Here is a 21,994-nt window from a genome sequence, read left to right on the forward strand (position 1 = left end):
TGTCTTCTCATATTTATCTTAAAATTCTATGGTGTAATTTTTTTCTTACAAATTTGGGTTTTCCTTCCATAATCTATACAAAATCTGACAATTTTGCACAACCTGTAGCATGAAAAAAACCCGGTGACCAACACTTTTTATTATATGTTTGAAAAAAGCATGTATGCACTACATTTTGACGAATTATTAGAAAGTTATATGGATTCTATTTCAACCCACAATATATGTTTAACCTTGTTTTTGTAACTAGTTAAAACCCTGCTTGTTGGAGAGTTGTTTACAGTTCGAATTGATAGTACAGGAAAACACAAGACTAGCCCAATTCTCGTCATTCAGGAAAACTTCAGAAAAAGTATGCAAGATTTTAATATATGTTTAACCATGATTTGATGACACACTGATGACCATTTGAAGTGTGCTTATATTTTTACCTTCCTTTCAGACAGGTATGTCATGGTCATGTTATAATTAATTTTATATAGTGTAAAACTATGGAATTTACTTCATTTATTTTGAAAATGATTTAATAGCTAATGATCTTCAAAGTATTTCTAAGATAGTATCATTCACCGTATATTTACCTCGAGGACTTTGTTCACTTATTTCTTTTAACAATATATGTATGCACTACAGTTTGATCACCACAATTGTCAATGCCCCTCACCCTTTCCATTAATAATTTTTTTGAAGATCAATGTTTCGAGTTTAATATACTGATGGTTGAAATTGGTTTCAAACAAGGCATGAACGTTAAAGTTTTATCGAGCACCAATTTTATAGTTTTATTGTTGATATTCACCCCATGTACCAAGTTTGAGAATAGTTTTATTGATATACAAGAAATTTCTTGGTGTTCCAAAACGGAAGGTCATACAGACAGAAGAAGAAGAAGTATACCTATTTTCATTTACCTGTGTATAATTTAATTGCAAATGACGGAATGTTTTATCAAGGTTGATGTTTTTCTGAAATTGTTTAACATTTCACAGCGGTATAATACTTTTACTTTAATTATTCATCCCTTATTTTTATTAACTTTGTACCATAGATCAATTGAATTCGTTCAGTGTATGTTCATTTGTGTTACTACGTCTTTTGATTGATTATAGTGTGTCTTTCTATGTTGTGATGTTACACTATTGTTTCTGATAAGGGTGAAGGTTTGGTATTATTAAAACGTTTTTACCCGCTGCAATTGTTTGCACCTATCCTAAGTCAGGAATCTGATGTTCAGTAGTTGTCGTTTGTTGATGTGGATCATAAGTATTTCTCGTTTCTCGTTTTGTATATATATAGATTAGACCGTTGGTTTTCCCGTTTGAATGGTTTTACACTAGTAATTTATTGGGGCCCTTTATAGCTTGCTGATCGGTTTGAGCCTAGGCTCCGTGTTGTAGACCGTACTTTGACCTTTAATGGTTTACTTTTATAAATTTTGACTTGGATGGAGAGTTGTCTCATTGGCATTCATACCACATCTTTTTATATCTATGAACGACAGACATATTAACTTTTCTCTACAATGCAGGTCTCACGTTCGACGTTTTACTTATAATTATTGATATTGTCTTTCACGTTTTTCCGATTTCTAAGAAAAATAAGCCCATTTACATTTCAAAGAATAGACATTACACTAAATGTTTTTATGGAATTCAACGTTATTGAATGACTGATGACACGAATATTCGTACCAATATAGGGGCCACAAAAACGGAACTTGTCGTGTGGACCTACTTTAATTTCATAAAGCTGAATACATTTGAATTTAATAAGCCATATAATTTCCTGAATTAAATATTATGTTGTTAAAATATCTAAAACGTGACATGAAGATCAGTGAACGTTGAGATTGGAGCGGTTTTAGAAGAAGGATTCTAGCATTGTATCGACCAGTACATCGAATCCTGATAAAAATATTTCTCAATGTTCTCCAATGTGTCAAAAATAATTGGACAAAAATTATTGTAAACTACGTCGACATCATAAGCACAAAATATGAAAGTTGAAGCCTGCCTTCTTTTGACATAATTCATCAACAAGAAGAACATGCAAAATCATATTATCAGCCAGCATCATACACAAATGTATCATAAAAACGTTTAAGGTCTGCAATCATTACAACTTTCATTTCATATCAAATATAAGATTCGTACTCGAAATTAAGGCTAATTTCTATTCAATTTCTTTACTAGTAAAGGCAAATAAATGAATGTAAACGTACGCTCTTATTCGACGAATGTCCCCTCTTAATGCACTGTTCAATATTCGAACAATCTTTAAATCCTCGTTTACATTTTTCTCTTGTTCTTTCTGAAAGAAATATATGAGCTAGGAAAAAGGTAAATCGATGGTCAGAAAAAAATGTTGTATCTATACATTCAGAAATTCTTAGTAGCTAACCGTCACGTCTTGCGTCTAAGAATTACTGTTAACCATGACAAACTATATTATAAATATTACAAAATATAATTTTTAAATTGACATTATTAATGTACTCTATAATTTGACTTTCAGTAGTTTTAAAATGTAAACAGATTTGAAAAATATGTGCATATAATTGTTTTACAACCGATTTATTCATAATTGTTTTACAACCGATTTATTCACCTTCCATATCTTGGTATGTTTTCAATTTTGGTTGTCTTTACTTACATCTTTTTTGAAATAAAACAATTGTCATTAGTTCGTTTGTCTAATTGGTAGGTAAATTTTGAATGAATGTAACATTAAAAGTTACTGATTGATTTTGGTTATGTACTAGTTTATAAGAAGTTATGAAAATTACATTTTTGTTATTCTCTGTCAGTGGGAATATATTTATCGCATCGACAAATATGATGGGCGTTTTTGGTATTAGTTCAAAACGATACTCACTCCAATTGAAATTTAAACTTATCAACTAGGTTATAATTGGTTGACTTATGATGTAGAAAAGATTATATTGTTTAGAACAAAATATAGAATAGGGAACATTCCCCTGACATGAGAGTATATTGATTGCTAACAACGCTCGCTTTTCTCCCGCGGGCAGCTAGATTCATGCAATTACGTGGACATCCCCTTTTTCACATGAAATGTCCGCATTTGATTAAAAAAAAAACAAAAAAAAAAAACACACACACACACACACAAATGCGAATTTATGCACTTTTTACATATTTTGTACTTTGTCTCTACCTATTTAAACATATCACATTGAATAAAGGTGTAAGTTGACGTTACCTTCTGCCAACAAGACTCTTGTTCCAACTGTTCTTTGTTCGCATAATTTCTCAATTGTTCTGCAATTTCAGGAGTGCAAAATTGAGGCTTAATAAGATCTCCTGGTCGTTGGCCCCTACAAATTATAGTTTGCACTTATTTTATACCTTTTAACAGTGATTTTAAAACAGGCACTCATAGTAAGCCACAGCCTTTGGTTACAAGTAAAAGTTTTTTGGTTCTAGAGTAAAACACCAGCTATAGTCTTAAACCCTGTAAATCATAAAATAGACTTTTTGTCTATATATATGACGTTTCCATCCTAATCTATACCAGCCTAAATGCATAATTAAAAAATGACTATGAATGTTTGTTGCCATATTTCTGATCATGGATTTAAAAACAAGCCGGTAAAATATACAACTTTACGATTTGTATTTAGACTGGCAAATACATGGTTTATTAGTTTTTTTTTTAAATCAGCTTAGTCATATGTTTTTGAAATAAGCCTCTTGTCACTAAACTGTTATAAAGAAAATTTGTGAAAATCCAAGAATTTGTTCCAAATTATCGCATACCTATAAAACGAAAACGGAGTAAACTCGATAAACGCCGAAAAAAACACGACCGAACAGGAAAATAAACCAAACTAAAACAATATTTAGGTCAAAAAAGGCGGAAAACAATCAAAGTGATACCCACACTGAAAATTCGAAGAAAAACTGACAACGCAATAGCAAAAAACAAAAAACAAAAAAACGACAAAAAGACAAAATACAGTACAGATACAAAAAAAAAAATGAGCGACACGAACCCAGCTTAAAACCGGGTTTGATATCAGGTGCTCTTACCACATCTGGCACTCATTTTGTTGAAAAGTGGAACCAATTCGTTATCATCTTGGAAACAGATATTCCATAACGGTCAACAAGCTCGCGATAGCGTTCGTTCAATTTTTAAAGGGAAAAGGGACGAATTCTACGTCATTACGTACGCGTGGAACCCTTGATTTTTTGTTAACAGCAGATAAATTATCGAAGATAACGGACTTGTAAATTGGCATGTCGAACGAGACATTTACCTGCTTCAGGTTCATCCGAGGTACTCAAATTAAGACAGGTGGAAACCAGATCAAATACCGAAGTGGGGAAATTCAGAAAAGTTGTTGAACTACTGCTAGAACAATTAATGTCTGTTGGTATAAAATTCTAACTGTTTAGAATATATTTCATAACAAGTGAATGAAAATAAAACTGTATTGTTTCGTTCATCATTTTGAAGAAATCCTCATCAAAACAAAAATACTTAAACAGGGCTAAACATAATTTAAGACAATAGCCGGAAAATACATTTGTGGCGGGATAAAGCATGTATTTTATGAACTCGATCTGTTGAAAAAACCAAAACCTTTGAAGAAAAAAATAACTGTATATGAACTATAAATAAAAATAACCAATCAATGCGAGCAATTTCTACACAATTTAGCAATCGGTCAACATAACGACCTTGCACGCTATTATTAATTATTTCATTCCGCATTTATTCATGAATGCATTCCGAATTTATTAATGATCAAAGCAAAAAAAAAAAGCAAAACACAATTTGGTGCGATGTCTGAAATTTATTCTGGAAATAATGAAAGATGCAATCATAAATGTAAAGACAAACATTCTTTTATTTCAGATAATATCATAATAGAATGAAGAGTGGAAACGGAGAATGCGTCAAAGAGACAACACCCAACCAAAGCACTCTTAAGGATGTACACCTCTGAGCAGACAAAAAATTCTAGAATTAAACTAGAAACTTAACCTGATTTTTGGGTTTATATGACTCTAACAAAATAATTGGTGAAGAAAAAATCTTATGGTGGTGCACTTCTTTTTTTGCTACAGCCCTTTGAAAGTACCCAATTGTGATGATTTTCCCATTTTTCATCAATTTTTACCTATTTTGGGGCTATTATCGTGAAAAAATCACGGTTCCACAATTAAACTCTTTTTCATACTTTCAATAAAGATGAAGTGGACCAATCTGAATAAATTGAACAAAAAAAAAAACTATAGGTAGGTGTTAATATAAGAAAGTTTTAACATATTTTGATGCTTTTTTGTGTCAAATTTACCATGCTGTCAATTTTGTAAATTTGTGATTTTTCTCAGGTTTAAGTACAAAATGCATATTATTTCTACTTTATTGTTATAAATGATTGAAAAAATACATATCTCAGAAATTGGAAAAGAAAAAAATAATATGGGATGTACATGATTCTGGTAAAATCATTTTTTGTACCCTTCACCCATTTTATCAAAATTTTGGCTAAAACAACTGACTTGATTGGTCGTAAAATTTACAAAATTGATTACTCAAAAACTATTCATTGTAAATACACAATTTGTTCACAGAGTTAAGTTTAATTATAACATTTTTAAAATTCATTGATATTTTCCACTTGTATCACATATTTTGGAAATAATTCCAGAACGAGATTTCAACGAAACTAAAACGTCAGAAGAATACATCCTTAAACGCTGCGAAGATTCTGCATTCAGAGGCGGGCCTCAACTTGTTCCTTAACAATCATGTATACTAGTACAAAACGCCATACTTTACTCCGAAATATACAAAAGAAAATTTCCTGGAAGGGAAACTCATTTCCATAATATTACTAGCCCAGTAGCCAGTACTGCAGTACTAGTATCGACATACGGATTTTGTGTTATTTAAATTTCCTGTCACAAAGTTTCTGAAACTATTTGAAATTGTGTTATAAACATGTATCTCCCTCATGCAAATTTCTGATTCCTCACTCGACTTCTGCTATACTTATTTTTAATTTATGATTTATATGCTCTTCATTGTGTTCTAATACGCTTTGAAATTTTATATGTTTTTTTGCCTCGCGTAATACTGAAGAGACATTTATTGACGAAAAGTGCATCTGATGCAGAAAAACTGGTACTGTTTATATCTTATTATAAATGTTAATGAAAATATCGATAAATTATTTTATCTAAGTGGTATGCATAAACAATCTTAAACTAAGTATTTCCTAAGTAAAATCTTAGTTGTTTCAGTAATTCGTTCTTGATTGCTAAATATAAACGATCATCGTAATGTTCTTCAAATCACGTATAATCAAGAGATAACAGAAGGTAGTAATATACTTCATTCTACCCTTAATTCTCAAACTCGTTGTTGTGTATACCGAAAAGTACTCAGTTTTTACACGCATGGAATTCATGCTGCTTTTTCTCTTGTGCTTACTTTACACAAATGACTTTGAACGTTGAATTGTTATAATACATCGCGTGGTATCACTTGTAACCGTTTGTAAACAGTATGAAGGAAGGAAGAGATGAGGAACGTCGAACATGCAATTCCCTGTTTTCTGTGTGTGGGGAGATCATTTGAATTTTCAATTATTTAGTTTTATTCTAAAGATGTAGGGCAAATTTCCCCTAAATTTGTTTTTCTTCCAGGGACAAAATCGTAAAGTTTTAAGACCTACCAAGAGGTGGATTTTAGAGGGCATAGACCTCCATTTTGTTAAAAAATAAATTGGTTGATTGTTAAGGAAATAACTGGAGCGGCGCCCCTCTATTGGCAGTCAGTGCCCCCCCCCCCCCCCCCCCCAATCCCTTATCAAAATTTCTTGATCCGCCACTGCTACCCAATGAAATTGGAAGTTTATATAACGTATTTATTATACCCAAACCTATTAAATTATTTTTCATATTTCCTTATATATTCAATGATATATTGCTTTTAGCGAAAATATTGCTAAGTACGCTTAGATGTTGATAATAATTTACCGTTTAAATATGAATCTTGTAATAATGTGTTTTAGTAAAGATTGTAGAACTTTTGAAAAATGCCTTATTTTTTATATGGATTCATGGAAAATTGTTCATATCCCCTCTTTTGTTTGTAAAAGGTAAGTGATAAAAAAGTTTATTTCAAATCGAAATATGTTTTTTAAAACCTCAACTAAAATGTAAGCAGGTGGTCTGGAAGAGGAGACGACAGCCCACGAGAAGCTGAGCGATTAAAGTAAAATTCTTATTGAAAAAATAAAATTATAAAATTATTATTAAGCACAAATGCTACACTGGTGCTACGCCATTGAAACCTATATCGTGTTTTGTTAAAGTTTAAAACGTATTGTTTTCTCCAGAAAATATTACATCCATGAAATATGAATTAAAGATTAAGTACGGGAAAGTTTTGGATTACAAATATTTTTTTTTCTTCCCATGCTCATCCATCAAAACATCAACCTTTTCTCTTATGCGCCAATTTTTCATCTGTTTCAACATTGTACTATGTTACGTAATATTGAATTGTTTTACATACCAATATCAATTTAGCCCAAGCTCTTTAAAATAAAGATATGTATCGCTCAATCAATGTAAATAATCACAACAAACTTTTACACGGATGAGTACATAGTGATGAGCTAATATTATTATCATACGGTAATTAGAGAAAGGTTCCGATTTAAGTATTTCTTAGTTAAGTGAGCTAAGAGAATTCTTAGTGAAATCTAAGTTTAAGGAACACTTAATTTATGATGTTTCATGCATACGGGCCCTTGCGGAACATACTGAGTATATACCTATGCACATATATGATACAAATAATAAGTTTAAATTCTAAGAAAGCAAGTAAAAGGGGATTGTAAAATTTATGAGGTTAAATTTGATTCTTTTCCTAACTGTATTATATGGGTAGATCAAGGGAAATCTTGGATGCTTAAAATTGTTTGTTTTTTTCTTCACTTCTTTCCCCCTTATAAAGGATTGATCTCTCTTGTGACTGGTAAGCCACACATCATTATATTGACCAATAACTGATTTTACGTTAGATTTGAAGTACGTTTTTGATAAAGTCAATGTAACAAAATTAACATAACATAACAGTAGATGAATAGTTGTATAACTCCCGTAAATCCATCTATAATCAGAAATGCCTAAATTGTTAAGAGATAATTTGCCTTCTAAATGTACTCACATATTGTTAAAAAGTTTCTGAGAAGTTTATTATATGGTTCTCTGACATGACGTGTATGTTATTATTCATATTTATTCATATTGTTTTGAAATAAGAGACAATTTACATTCAGAAACAAATTATACATGCAGTAGTGATATAATTTTTTTCATATATGTATATGCTCGGAAACGGGCCCTTTAACTTGATTCCGTAAACATTCTTCTAATTCTTTTTATATAAGAGATATCATTTGCCAACTTGAAATTAATATAAGTAATTAATAAAACAAGAAATGTTTGAACACATGAATTCCCTTTTTTGGTCAGATTATTTGATTGGTCTTACCTCCATCTCTGGAATGGCGAAACCTTACACACGTCTATTAGGAAGTGTATAACCTTTTCTTGATTCCTTTCAACTGCTGCATGTAATGCTGTTCGACCATCATTATCTGATAGGTTCATATCAGTTCCCATATCGTGCAAACTATAACATATAATAAACATTGGACGGCAGATCCATATTTCAATATTGTTCAGTTTAAAATCATATTTTCGTTTAATGTTATTCTGTAAAATGTGTTGCCAATTGTCAATGGTGCATCCGGGGGGCATATTTGTCTATATAAATGTTCCTATCTTTTACTTTAAGACAAAATGGTTCAAATGAACTGGAACATTATACATTTGTTTTCACCTTACCTTTTTTATTATAGCGATTACTTGATAAACTGTATTCTTGAAATGGCAGTCGAGTGCAATTAATTAGGTGTTACATGTTTATATAACCGTATTTATCCGTAGAAGATATTGAGTGTCTTGTACAGGGACTTCCCGGTTTTGGTGCTTTTAGTTTTCCCTAACTGCTTGTTTTCAAGGTGCTAGCAGCTTACAATTACATGAGAAACACAAGAAACACATGTCTTTGCAACATAAAAAAGTTTCATACATGTACATTTCTAATCTCCTTTTTCATTAATTTTGTATTTACAGTTTGTCATAGATCATATTTATTCGTTCAGTGTATTGTTTATTTGTTTTCGTTATATGTCATTTGATTAAGTTAAATCATTTCAATTGATATTTTATAGTGTGTCTGTCTATGTTGGGATGTTACACTATTACTGCAGGTTATAATGAAGGTTTGCGTCTGTTAAAACGTTTAAACCCGACTCATTTGTTTGCACTTGTCCTGTTGTTCAGTGGTTGTCGTTTGCTGATGTGCTTCATAAGGTTTTCTCGTTTCTCGTTATTTTTTATAGATTAGACCGTTGGTTTTCCTGTTTGAATGGTTTTACACTAGTCGTTTTGGGGGCCCTTTTAAGTTTGATGTTCGGTGTGAGCCTAGGCTTCGTGTTGTAGCCGTACTTTGACCTATAATGGTTTACTTTTACAAATTGAAACCTGGATGGAGAGTGTTCTCATTGGCACATATACCACATCTTCTTATATCTATGTATATTTGTTTGACAAAAACAGAATTATTTTCACAGCAAATTAAAAAAATTATATTGCATAGTAAAGGACTTACAAATATCTTGTAGAGGAAAAAACGACATTACGGGGCTTAGGGTTAACAGTTCGCCGAATGAATCAATTTGCAACCGTTTCAAACTAAAGTTCAATGATTTTACCTATTAAAAGATAATCAAGCAGGAAGTGTGTAGTTTCTTTGTTCTATAAACGAAAACTGAAATAATGATGCTTGGGACTGATTGAATTTTGATCTGTCAAATTTCAATTCATACATCTTATATGTTTCTAAATGTATGTCTGGATAATATTCTAACATTAGACTTATATATTCATATAAATAGACTGAATAAACTTTTCTTTTAGCACAAGGCGGGTAGATTGTAAAGAAAGGGGTCTTTGTTATACATTTATTGTAAGTTGGAAATGATTAATTCCAATTACGCAGATCACTATAGATTAACAATTAAGATTTTGAATTTATTCAATTAATCTTATATTTGAATTTACCTTTGCAATACGGAAACATCTCCAAATTCTGCAGCTTTCATCATTTTCATAACAACACAATCTTTAAAACTACACTACAACATTAACAAAAAATAATAAAAAAACATTTAAACTTTTTAAAGTAAAAGGATCCAGGTTGCATATTTTGATTCTTTCATTTACTAGTATTGGATTTAAAAGATTCTTCTGTTACGAGAATTAGTTTTCAGCTTTCCGACCAGGGACAGATTTCTTTTTAAAGATATTGAGATATGTAAAATATTTGCGCGAATGTAAAGTTGCGGGAAAATTTAGATGGAGGCCTGATTTGAGTTAACTGCTTTTTTTCCTTAAAAACGCTTAAAACAAATACAAATGATACTTCACACCGCCTTATATTCCATATATAAGGCTTAAATAAAAGTGAAAAAAACACATCATATGAATGTTATGTGATTAAGGTGCTTTTCTAAATTAACCTTCACCAGGAATAATAAAAGCCAAATTGTTGAAGAGCCGTATGACAAAAAAGAATCTAGAAAATAGCCAAATCTATCTAAGGAAAACTTTGCCTTAGGGATTTTAAACCTTAGTTTCTTTATAATTTTTGAAATCTATAAACGGATAACATAAGAAAGCATAGTTATCAATCATGTCAGTACAGCATGTCAGTACAGTAATACTGGCTACTGGGCTGATGATATAATCTGGGACTAAAAGACTACAACAAGAGGCATGGACCCAGTGCTGTACAAAGTAAAAACAACACATTATGTTTAATAACTATTCTAAATGACCATTACTAGAAAACAAAATAACAAGAGAGTAGAATGTGTTTAGATAACAACTAACATTGTTTTACTATATTTCAATTTTAAGAGTGCACTTAGATTGATTGTCATTTGTATTTTGTGTATACCGTATGTGATCTACATGTACATGTTCTGATTTATCTTTCGTACAGATATGCATACTTATGGTTAGATTGCAGTGTGATAGTAGTGAGTGACAATATGAGTAGTTTTTTTTTCATTTTTTTCAAATTTACGTCAATTTTAAAAAGAAGATGTGGTACGATTGCCAATTACGCAATTCTTCGAATTTTTGCTGTCTTCGCTGTTTTCTGCTCTTTGGTCGGGATACTGTCTCTTTGGCCAATTACACATTGACATTATCAGTTTTATTGATTGATATTATTCAAATATTAACTCTTAATAACCATGGTCAGATGGTGATTGTAGGGGAGCGCCTGCATACGGAGTATATATCTCCCAATTGATACGATATTCAAGGGCCTGTATTTCCTATCATGATTTCCTTGATAGAGGATTGCTGCTCACAAGTAAGCTATTAAACCAAGAGTTCCAAATGGTGAAGTTGAAATCATCCCTTCGTAAATTTTCACGAGTTGGTTGTCCGTTATGGAATAACCGTTTCACAGATGATATCGGATATGTTCCTTAGGTTCTAATTACAATCCACTTCCCTTTTCTCGAATGTGACCTTCCGAATGAGACTATTTACCGGGTTTGTAATAACATGAGCAACACGACGGCTGCCACATGTGGAGCAGGATCTGCTTACCCTTCCGGAGCACCTAAGATCACCCCCAGTTTTTGGTGGGGTTCGTGTTGCTTAGTATTTAGTTTTCTATGCTGTGTCTTGTGTACTATTATTTGTCTGTTTGTCTTTTTCGTTTCTAGCTATGGCGTTGTCAGTTTATTTTCGATCTATGAGTTTGCCTGTCCCTCTGGTAAGTTTCGCCCTCTTTTAAAGTCATGACTAATGACAACAAGTAAAAGATTAAAGACAAAAATATATATGAAACAAAGCATTTGTCTTCCAAAGTGCTTTTAAATTCGAACAGAAATGGTACAATACGAAGAAAAAAAAACAATTGATGTTTAAGAGCTACATCATCAGGACCCCATTTGTACACTTAAAAACAAAAACGGGTTAGGAATGTCTTTACAACGAATTCTTTATCGTTATTAGGAGCTATATGTGTCGTTTAAACAACATGATTAGTATTTTGAAATATTGATAGCTTTAAATCATAAGAATTTATGAATAAAAACATTAATAATTCTATCAAAGAAATTTTAAATATTCAAATATATTATAGATGTTCTTGAATGACGTCTGCCTCATATGAAAAAGGAGCAGGTCGACACTAAAAGGTTAATCGAGTTCTATATCAATTAAAACTTCATGTTTCCAAAATAAGATATCAATAAATACACACGTAATATGCTGTGTGTAAAAACGTCATAAATGTCTATATTTGGATCATTTTATAGGAAAGAAGCTATTTCACATGTTTCATTTGATGATACTGTTAGTTTTTGTTAGGAATGTCAACGAGTACTCGAGTATCGCTCTGTAGTACCAAGTATCGATTAACAAAATAATACTCGACTAATCGGTTTCCTGTTAGAATATTGTTGCTTTCTTAAGGGGGATCGGGTGTCTTCCTCCATCTTGGATTTTGAAGTAGCATATAACGTTGGTCTAGATCTTTGATGAAATGTGCAAATTGTGAGAGTAGTATGTAATTTATGAGGGTCGGTTGAAAACAAAACTTTACGACAAAAGAGATGATTTCAGCTTCCCAATTGTGAACTTTCCATTTCTATGTAACAACATTCCAGCAGCGCCTGCATACGGAGTATATATCTCCCAATTGATACGATATTCACGCGGTTGTGTTTCCTATCATGATTTCCTTGATAGAGGATTGCTGCTCACAAGTAAGCTATTAAACCAAGAGTTCCAAATGGTGAAGTTGAAATCATCCGTAAATTTTACTGACGCCATCACGAGTTGGTTGACCGTTATGGAATATCCGTTTCACAGATGATATCGGATATGTTCTTTATGTTGTAACTACAATACCCTTCCCTTTTCATGAATGTGACTTACCGAATTAGACTATTTACCGGATTTGTAATAACATAAGCAACACGACGGGTGCCACATGTGGAGCAGGATCTGCTTACCCTTCCGGAGCACCTGAGATCACCCTCAGTTTTTGGTGGGGTTCGTGTTGCTTAGTCTTTAGTTTTCTATGTTGTGTCATCTGTACTATTATTTGTCTGTTTGTCTTTTTATTTTTGGCCATGGCGTTCTCAGTTTGTTTTCGATCTATGAGTTTGACTGTCCCTCTGGTATCTTTCGTCCCTCTTTTATGTGTAAGACTTTTGATCTAAATATAGAAAATTGTGTGTTTTATCATAATTACGGCTGTAATTTCTCAAAAACACCTTATTTTTGTTTGATTATTTTTTTTTTCAATTTTGCCAAATAAGGGGAAATAATTCAGATCAAGTAATTTTTATAATGGAAAGCGTTGTGAATTTACTTATTTTAATCTGTAGCAAGAAAACAAGTTTGGTGACCCCATTGTTTTCTTATCTGAAAGCATGTTATAAGAGCTATCTTCCCACATTTTATCTTAAAATTCTATCATGTAGTTTTCTTTTTATCACACAAAATTTGATTTTCCATGCATAATCTATACAAAATCTGACAATTTTGCACAACCTGTAACAGGAAAAAAGTCCAGTGACCCCTACTTTTTATTATATTTTTGAAAAAAGCATGATAAAAACTTCTTTTTGACAAATTATAAAAAATTATATCAATTTTAATTAAGACGCCCCAGCCACCTTAAGCTAAACCAAAGATATTTTTTAAATGAGAGCGCCTCTCGGGAATTTGAATATTAATCATACATAATTAAAATTTAAATCCGATTCGAATGTTGGCGTTTAACTGTCATAGTAAAATTCCTCTTAAAAGACGGAGGATACATATGACCAAGAGCACTTTTCCAAGGCTTACACTTTTAGCTAAGCTTAGTCATTCCCCCACCTCTGTATCGTCAGAGCATATATTTAATAAGCAGGACTGTTAGTTACATAACTTAGTTGAGAAATCGCCTTGTCCCTCACAAAGTGGACCAGATAATATTTGTCAATAAGAACAAATTCGTTACACCCTGTGTCAGTCATCAGAAAATGCTTGAAGGCATCAGTAAGTTCTAATCATCACCCCGTTGGTAATAATTAAATGAGTTTTTTACTTTTTACGGTTCCCAAATACTGTTGTTTGAATAATCATTTTTCTATGGATATTAATTAATTACTTGATTAGATTATTGTCAGCTTACATAATTATACATTGAGTAAATGGGCTATTAATTATGACATGAATTCATTGGACTATTATTTAGTCCTAGGTATTTATGTTGATGGTTTTACGTTCATAAGCCAACTACCAACAATACATAAACAGGGTATAATTGGGTTTTTCCATTTGTAAATGTTTTGCAGAGCGAGAACTCGAGTATCGCTCGGTTAATCCAAAGAGTACTCGATTAGTAAATCTTCACCGAGTTGACATCCCTAGTTTTTATACAGTGTATGTTTATTTTATTTAGTATTATGCTTTTTCTATTCATTCGGTTTTGCATGTTCATCACGTTCGTTTTTTTCGGCTTTCCAACGTTTTTTTTATCCAAGCGCTATTGATGAATCTTGTGTAGACGAATCGGTCATCTCTTCGACTGTATTTTTTAGCTTGGTATCTTTCATTTTTACTTTGATGAGTTTTTGAATATCATACTGATTAACAAGGACTGGCCTTGCCACTTAACTAATTAGACAAACACATATGAAATATTTTGTAATCATGTCATAATATTACAAGCATTTTTTATGCATAAGATAATATGTATTACATAAGACTTCAAGAGTTTGTTTTATTATGTAACAAAGATATAACAAATTTTTTTTTAGATATATGTATACATAATCAATAAATGCTCTTTATCGTTTATGGCATGGTATTGGTTGCAAAAATTTGATATTTTTCATTTAAATGCAATATTTCTTATTTAATTGGTATATTTCTTCATTTAAATGCAATATTTTTTTATTTGAATGGTATATTTTTTCATTTAAATGCAATATTTATTATTAAGATGGTATAATTTTTCTTTCAAATGGTATAATTTTTCATTCAAATGGTTTAATTTTCATTCAAATGCAATAGTTTTTATTCAATTGGTATAAAATGTCATTTAAATGCAATATTTTTTATTCAATTGGTATAGTAGTTTTTTTTATTTATATGCAATAATTGCATTATGGGAAATTCTTTGACGTCATAAGGTCAAATTTGCAACAACGTTTGTGATTGGTCGGAAATTGTTTGGATTTCTCCCCTTTCTTTCCAAACATGGGTGACCAAGAATTGAAAAACGCGTCAGAATATCGCCCCTCTAACTAAATCTAACGTTCGTGCGAGTCCTGCAATTGCTGTTAAAATCTTGTGGTCATAATTAGTATTTCTATTGCAAAATTTCGATGGTCAAAACGTTGGGTCCACTTTTCAAAAACCGTTTCATTGTATATGGATTTATATGCAAGTATATCGTTTTTTTTAAATAGATTAGACACCGTTGGTTTTCCCGTTTGAATGGTTTTACACTACTAATTTTTTGGGGGGCCTTTATAGCTTGCTGTTCGGTTTGAGCCAAGGCTCCGTGTTGAAGACCGTACGTTGACCTTTAATGGTTTACATTTGCAAATTATGACTTGGATGGAGAGTTGTCTCATCGGCACTCATACCATATCTTCTTATATCTATATACAACGTAAACCAGACGTTTCTCAGACTGTTTTCTTTTTTTAATAAATCCTTTGCTGCGCGTTGTGTACTGATTGATAACTCAGTCTGGGAGAACAAGATTTATTTCAGTACCAGTTATAATTAGGTTTGAGCAATCTTCCAGTAATTGCAAATACTCTTATGTCGGTGCTTTGTGTCTATTGTCTTTATGTTAGTTTTTTTGTGTGTGTCGTACCGATCTTTTGAGTTAATTTGCTGATTTGTGCAGGTTGTTATTTTATTGTACTGTTTCACCACTGTCCCAGCTTCGGGATGGGTTGCTCACAAACATGTTGTTGTACTGTTACACCGCTGTCCCAGATTAGGGGGAGGATTGGGTCCCGCTAACATGTTTAACCCCGCCACATTATGTATGTATGTGCTCATCCCAAGTCAGGAGCCTGTAATTCAGTGGTTGCCGTTTGTTGCTTTGTTATACATATTTGTGTTTCGTTCATTTTTTTGTACATTAATTCGGCCGTTAGTTTTCTCGATTGAATTGTTTTACATTTTTGATTTCGAGGCCTTTTATAGCTGACTATGCGGTGTTGGCTTTGCTTATTGTCGAAGGCCGTACGGTGACTTATAGCTTATTGATTTCTGTGTCATTTGATCTCTTGTGGAGAGTTGTCTCATTTGCAATCATACCACATCTTCGTTTTTATATCCATCCTGCCATATTCTTTATTTGCCTGTCCCAGGGATGGAGCCTGTAGTTTAATGGTTGTCGTTGGTTCCTGTCTCGACTCATATTTGATATTTTGTAAATTGTTTTGTTATGTATAATTAGGCTGTTAGTTTTTTCGTTTGAATTGTTCACACTTTTCATGTCGGACCTTTTATAGACGACTTTACAGTATCAGGTTTTTGTCATTGTTAAAGGCCTTACGATTGTCTACAAAAAGAATTTGTCTACATGACGGCAAAAAGCTCTACAGAGTTTATGTTTGTAGTATTTCATGTAACCCGACTTAAAACATTTTTTTCTTATCTTATCTTATCTTATCTATAATTGCTTACATCCACTTCATATTTGAACTCCGGTGGATAGTTGCCTTATTTACAATCATATTCCATCTCTTCATTTTTATATTATATACGTGACTTCTAAACTCGTGTTTTCCTGAACAAGTATGAAATAATTTTCACTGGGCGTTAAAATTAGCAACAAACAATCAATCAATTTAAACTTGTGTTAAATAAGAGGAAAACCATTTGATATTTATTTATTTGTTGGGGTGGGGGACAGAAGGATTTCATATATGAATATGGTTGCCTGGTAAGAGCTGAAAAATAGGCATGATTAGCGACAGATTGAAATGAATAATAATGCCCTCTCTTCCCTTCCCCATCCTTCATCTATAAATTTAAACTGACCACCACGGAATAGCCCAATAGTGTTGAAAGTAACGTTAAACACCAATCAATCAAAATCCCTTCCCTAGAATATCAAATAATTGTCCCTTAACTGTTATTGTCCGTGTAGTTCTTATATTTATCCAGCTTATCGTCCTACAGGGATGTCCTACTAAGGCTGTCATACCATAAAAACGTTTATAAAACAGCTCACATTCTTATATATCTGCATTCATAAATTTATTAATTTCACTTTAGACTAAACGACGTCATGATTGTTATGTGCCTCTGCCGTTAACCTATCAAAAGAGAAGAGGTGGAAGAGAGCCAGAAGATCTTCTCAATGCAAAAAAAACAAAACAGAAATGGACTTCTTCTGGCTCACTATCGAAGAACAAAAAATAAAAAAAAAAAAACGCGCCCCATTGATATGTTTAAAAAACGCCTTGCCCCTACCCTTTTTTTCCAAAAAAATGGCATTATTGAATATATAAACAGAGGATAAGGGACGACATCAGAAAATCAATGAATGATAAAAAACTTTATTCAAATAGTTTGGGGCGGGACCAAACCTATAGATAACATAGATAACATAATAATGAAATATACCGAATACGTTGATTGACTTTTGGTTGCCTTATGTCCAGTGGCAAATATGTCACGCATGTTTAGGACAAATATAATAGAGATCAAAGGATAAAGAATAGAGTGAAATGGTAAAAACTAAAAGATATAGAATTATAGAAACGATCTTTGATCTAAAACCCCTACCCTCACACACACACACACCATAACTATTACTGCCAATACTCGCATATATACATCTCTATACAAATATCTAACCCCCTTCTAGACACCGAGGTTTTGGATCCGCCCCTGTTAAATGTGTCTAATTATATGCATTTTGTACGGGTCTAGATAACAGCTAAACGTACAATCATATAATGTGTTGGATACCTAATTATATTATATAATGTGTCACAAAATAAACTTGTATACCCCCCTTCCCAATGCAGTATTGAAAAGTAAATCATTTAAAAGTCCTGAAGATAAAATTTGTTTTGAAATATGCCCTGCATACTTATTTATGCAAAGACATATAGTGATTATTGAACTAATGTGGGGCTTGAAAACAAAATCTATTTAAGGGATTCGGAGACGAGAACAGTAAAAAAAAGCTCAGCAACGAATCCTGAATGTAAAATGATTTGCAGCATAAGACATGAGAGCACATATTATAGATAGTATTAAATATGAAGTTCACGCCTCATATAGTGAAGTCCTATGTCATAGGACTATTGTTGTAACATGGGTTAGTAACTGGTTCCAATTTATCCTGAATTGTCTTTATTAAAGAATTAGTTCCGGAGTATAACAGCGTATGTCTCTACTTGTGGGCTTCTGGTTCTGCTGTCGTAAATGGGTGATTTTTTTTTCTACATGTAGTACAAAAGAGGGGGCTTAGTCCAAATAATTGTAACGTCCTGGATGCTTTATATTCTTTTTTCATGTGTGCCTTCCTGCAACGTCTCTGAGGATCAAGAAAAGTAAAAAATGATATAGCACTAAAGACCGTCATGATTACATGTATCTGGACTTAGAAAAGGGAGGGGGCTAGCTATGTATTTTTTTTTATTTCAATGTGTAGACTGTAGGAGAGTTTCTTCAGAAAAGGTTTTCATTGGAAGTGTTTTTGCCATGCACGCAGACATCTGTTTCTATCCATGAACAAGTTGTGTGTCAAATTAATTATTATTACTTATCACTCGCATTTTTTGCTCGTCCTGGCCATTATTGGCATTAACAGCCAGTGCACGAACTCGCACGAACGCCAAATTTAGTTAGAGGGGCGATATTCTGACGCGTTTTTTAATTCTTGGTCACTCAAGTTTAGAAAGAAAGGGGAGAAATCCAAACAATTTCCGACCAATCACAAACGTTGTTGAAAATTTGACCTTATGGCGTCAAAGAATTTCCCATAATGCAATTATTGCATATAAATAAAAAACTACTATACCAATTGAATAAAAAATATTGCATTCAAATGACATTTTATACCAATTGAATAAAAAATATTGCATTTGAACGAAAATTATACCATTTGAATGAAAAATTATACCATTTTAATGAAAAATTATACCATCTGAATAAAAAATATTGCATTTAAATGAAAAAAATATACCATTCAAATAAAAAAAATATTGCATTTAAATGAAGAAATATACAAAATAAATAAGAAATATTGCATTTAAATGAAAAATATCAAATTTTTGCAACCAATACCATGCCATAATCGTTGTAAATTATGATATGAATAGTTCGACCTATGATAATCTAATGATAATAAAACAGTTTTTACCTTATATTTCTGTAAACGTCTATCTTTATTTAAAAGATCAATTATTTTTTGCAAACTGCGTGTTGGTGCATTGCTATCATTACGTCCAATGTACCATGCTGCGTCCTCAGCAGCTGTATGTCCTAAGCACCTTAAAAAATCAAGTATATTGAAATTCTTAAAAAGGTCTAAAATCAATGCATCATCAACTGAAATAGAAAGGGCTACCTTACTACCAGCATATCCCACAAAAAAAAAGAAACGATACGATTTTTCAGGGAAAGTCTTTTTTGAGTAATTTTAGTTTGTTAACTCTATGTTAATTTTCGTGATGTCTATCATGAAAAGAAGCTAATTATGGTAGTTATACTCATTGAAGCAAGGCCGCCTTTAGCGTGTCATTCTTTGACTTTGAGCGCCAACATATATTCTATCGCTCAGTTAGCTTGTTATTCAACTACAACCGTTTAATATTTGAACAGCTATAGGTTTCTACCAGGGTAGTACCTAGCATCCCATAACTCAATATGCATAATTTTCATTAACATTAAAATGTTGTTTGCAGCATTTCCATAACAAAAACGCTCGACTAGAATTAGATCGGGGATTTCAATCGTTATCTGAGTTCATATCTATAAATATAGCGATTTTAAAATCATCTTTACCCTGCACTCCCTTTGGTCTCGCCTCAGGCTGTACTGGAGTATTTTAGGGTGGTAAAATACTAAAATTATATATATATATTTACATATAATTCGTCTCAAATTTAGCCCAAGAAGCTTAGACCTTCGAATTTGCGTTAGTTAATTTTTTTTCTTACCTAATCGGAATTAGAACCCTTGCATCTTTGACATCGTGGCAACACCACATGCACCGTGTCCAGCGCCATAGAACACTTTGGGGCATGGTTAATTAAATTATCATCCTTTACGACGGACATAATACCTAATCTGAAAGGTACATCATTTGCTCATTGTTTAATGCCACTATACAATATGTACTGTGTTAGAACCCCAGATAAAGCCGACAAGGAAAGGCATTACATCGACCACTGACAGCGGTATTTTTAATTTAGCCTAGGCGGTCTAATGGTCTAGAGCGCTAGACAAGGTGCAGGCAGTGTTGTCACATGCACAAGTGTTCGAATTCTACTGAGGGAAGAACAAATGTTGTTGTGCTAAATTTGAGACGAACTATATATACATCTAGAGCGCTGGATATGAGGCCAGGCGATAGGTGATAAAGTGTATCAAAGGTGTAAGTTTAAATCCCGTTCAGCGACAAGACCGGTACATACGGGAATTTAATTTAAGGAATCAAACCGTTGCTACAACAGCTACTGTAGTTGGGATCCCAGGATTGAAAACAATCAACTCACAAACAGACCGCAATCGACTGAACAACATGGCCTGACATTAGACCGAGAGGCTGCATTTTGCACTAGTTTTGAGGCCGTTACACAGACGGAATAGAGCCAGATGGTATAAAAAATTTAGAGGCTTGACATTCCGCAAATGGCGTAGAATCTGGTTCAGTGATGAATCACATTTTGTGCTTCAGAGACATGATGGAAAAACTCGTGTATACCGGTGCATGAATGTACGTTTTGCTTACTAGTGTGTCCAAGAAGTGGACAGCTTCGATGGAGGAAGTGTCATGGTGTGGGCGGCTATCTCAAATTACCGTAAAACGGAATCGGTACATGATCCGGGTAATTTAACGATTGAAAGAGACAACATTATCCAGCCTCACCTTATTCATGTCATTGACCGAAAGAGGGAGTTATTCCTGAAGGACAAAGGTCTCGCACAGCGCGTTTAACAATTGGGATGCGGGATGGGATGATTTAAGGTGGAATATTGTAGTATAATGAGAATAGAAGAAAATCATGCCCATTCAAGATGATAATGAGAAGGCTGCTGCATTTCTGCTTCAAATTATCAAAAGAAATTTGAAAATGAAGCTATACGAAATAAACAATATGACTTAGCAATAGATGAAAATGAAATATTATGTATAATCTGTCCGAGAAAAATCCTCCCCCTGATCCCCTTAAAAATGAAATTATTGTCCACTTATGCTCTTAATGTCATAAAAAAATTGTTCTCCAATATAAAAATAAAAAGATGTGGTTTGAATGCCAATGCGACAACTATCCATCAAATTCATATGAAGTGGATTTAAGCAATTATAGGCAACTGTACGGCGTTTAACAATACCGTACCCACATCGTGTAGTTTGCTTTAAAAGGCCACAACGTGAAAAATGTGAAACATTTCAATTGAGTAGGTTGTATGGCACATTAGGTACATTACCCATCAAAGTTATTTTAAAAATTCATCCAATTGCTTGTGTAACTAGCATGTTTTCCTATACACAAGGTAAATTTACATGTACCATTTATTTAAAACAAATCAAGACTTTTGCTGTTGGTTTTACTAATGAACGTTTTCTAACTTCCTACTATTCC

General features: G+C 32.7%; 1 protein-coding gene across 1 annotated transcript in view; it reads right to left on the reverse strand.

Annotated features, from left to right (window-relative positions):
- LOC127726240 (uncharacterized) overlaps nucleotides 1-21,994 on the reverse strand; it is a 51,247-nt gene that overhangs the window by 9,759 nt on the left and 19,494 nt on the right. Inside the window, exons 13-17 of the mRNA XM_052233547.1 lie at nucleotides 19,546-19,675; nucleotides 10,179-10,252; nucleotides 8,542-8,682; nucleotides 3,223-3,337; nucleotides 2,222-2,310 (exon numbers count right to left, since the gene is read on the reverse strand). Coding sequence (XP_052089507.1) covers nucleotides 2,222-2,310; nucleotides 3,223-3,337; nucleotides 8,542-8,682; nucleotides 10,179-10,252; nucleotides 19,546-19,675 — 549 coding nt within the window. The remainder of the gene's footprint in view (nucleotides 1-2,221; nucleotides 2,311-3,222; nucleotides 3,338-8,541; nucleotides 8,683-10,178; nucleotides 10,253-19,545; nucleotides 19,676-21,994) is intronic.

Source organism: Mytilus californianus, unplaced genomic scaffold, assembly GCF_021869535.1.
Source record: "Mytilus californianus isolate M0D057914Y unplaced genomic scaffold, xbMytCali1.0.p SCAF_17, whole genome shotgun sequence".
NCBI classification, from domain to species: Eukaryota; Metazoa; Mollusca; class Bivalvia; order Mytilida; family Mytilidae; genus Mytilus; species Mytilus californianus.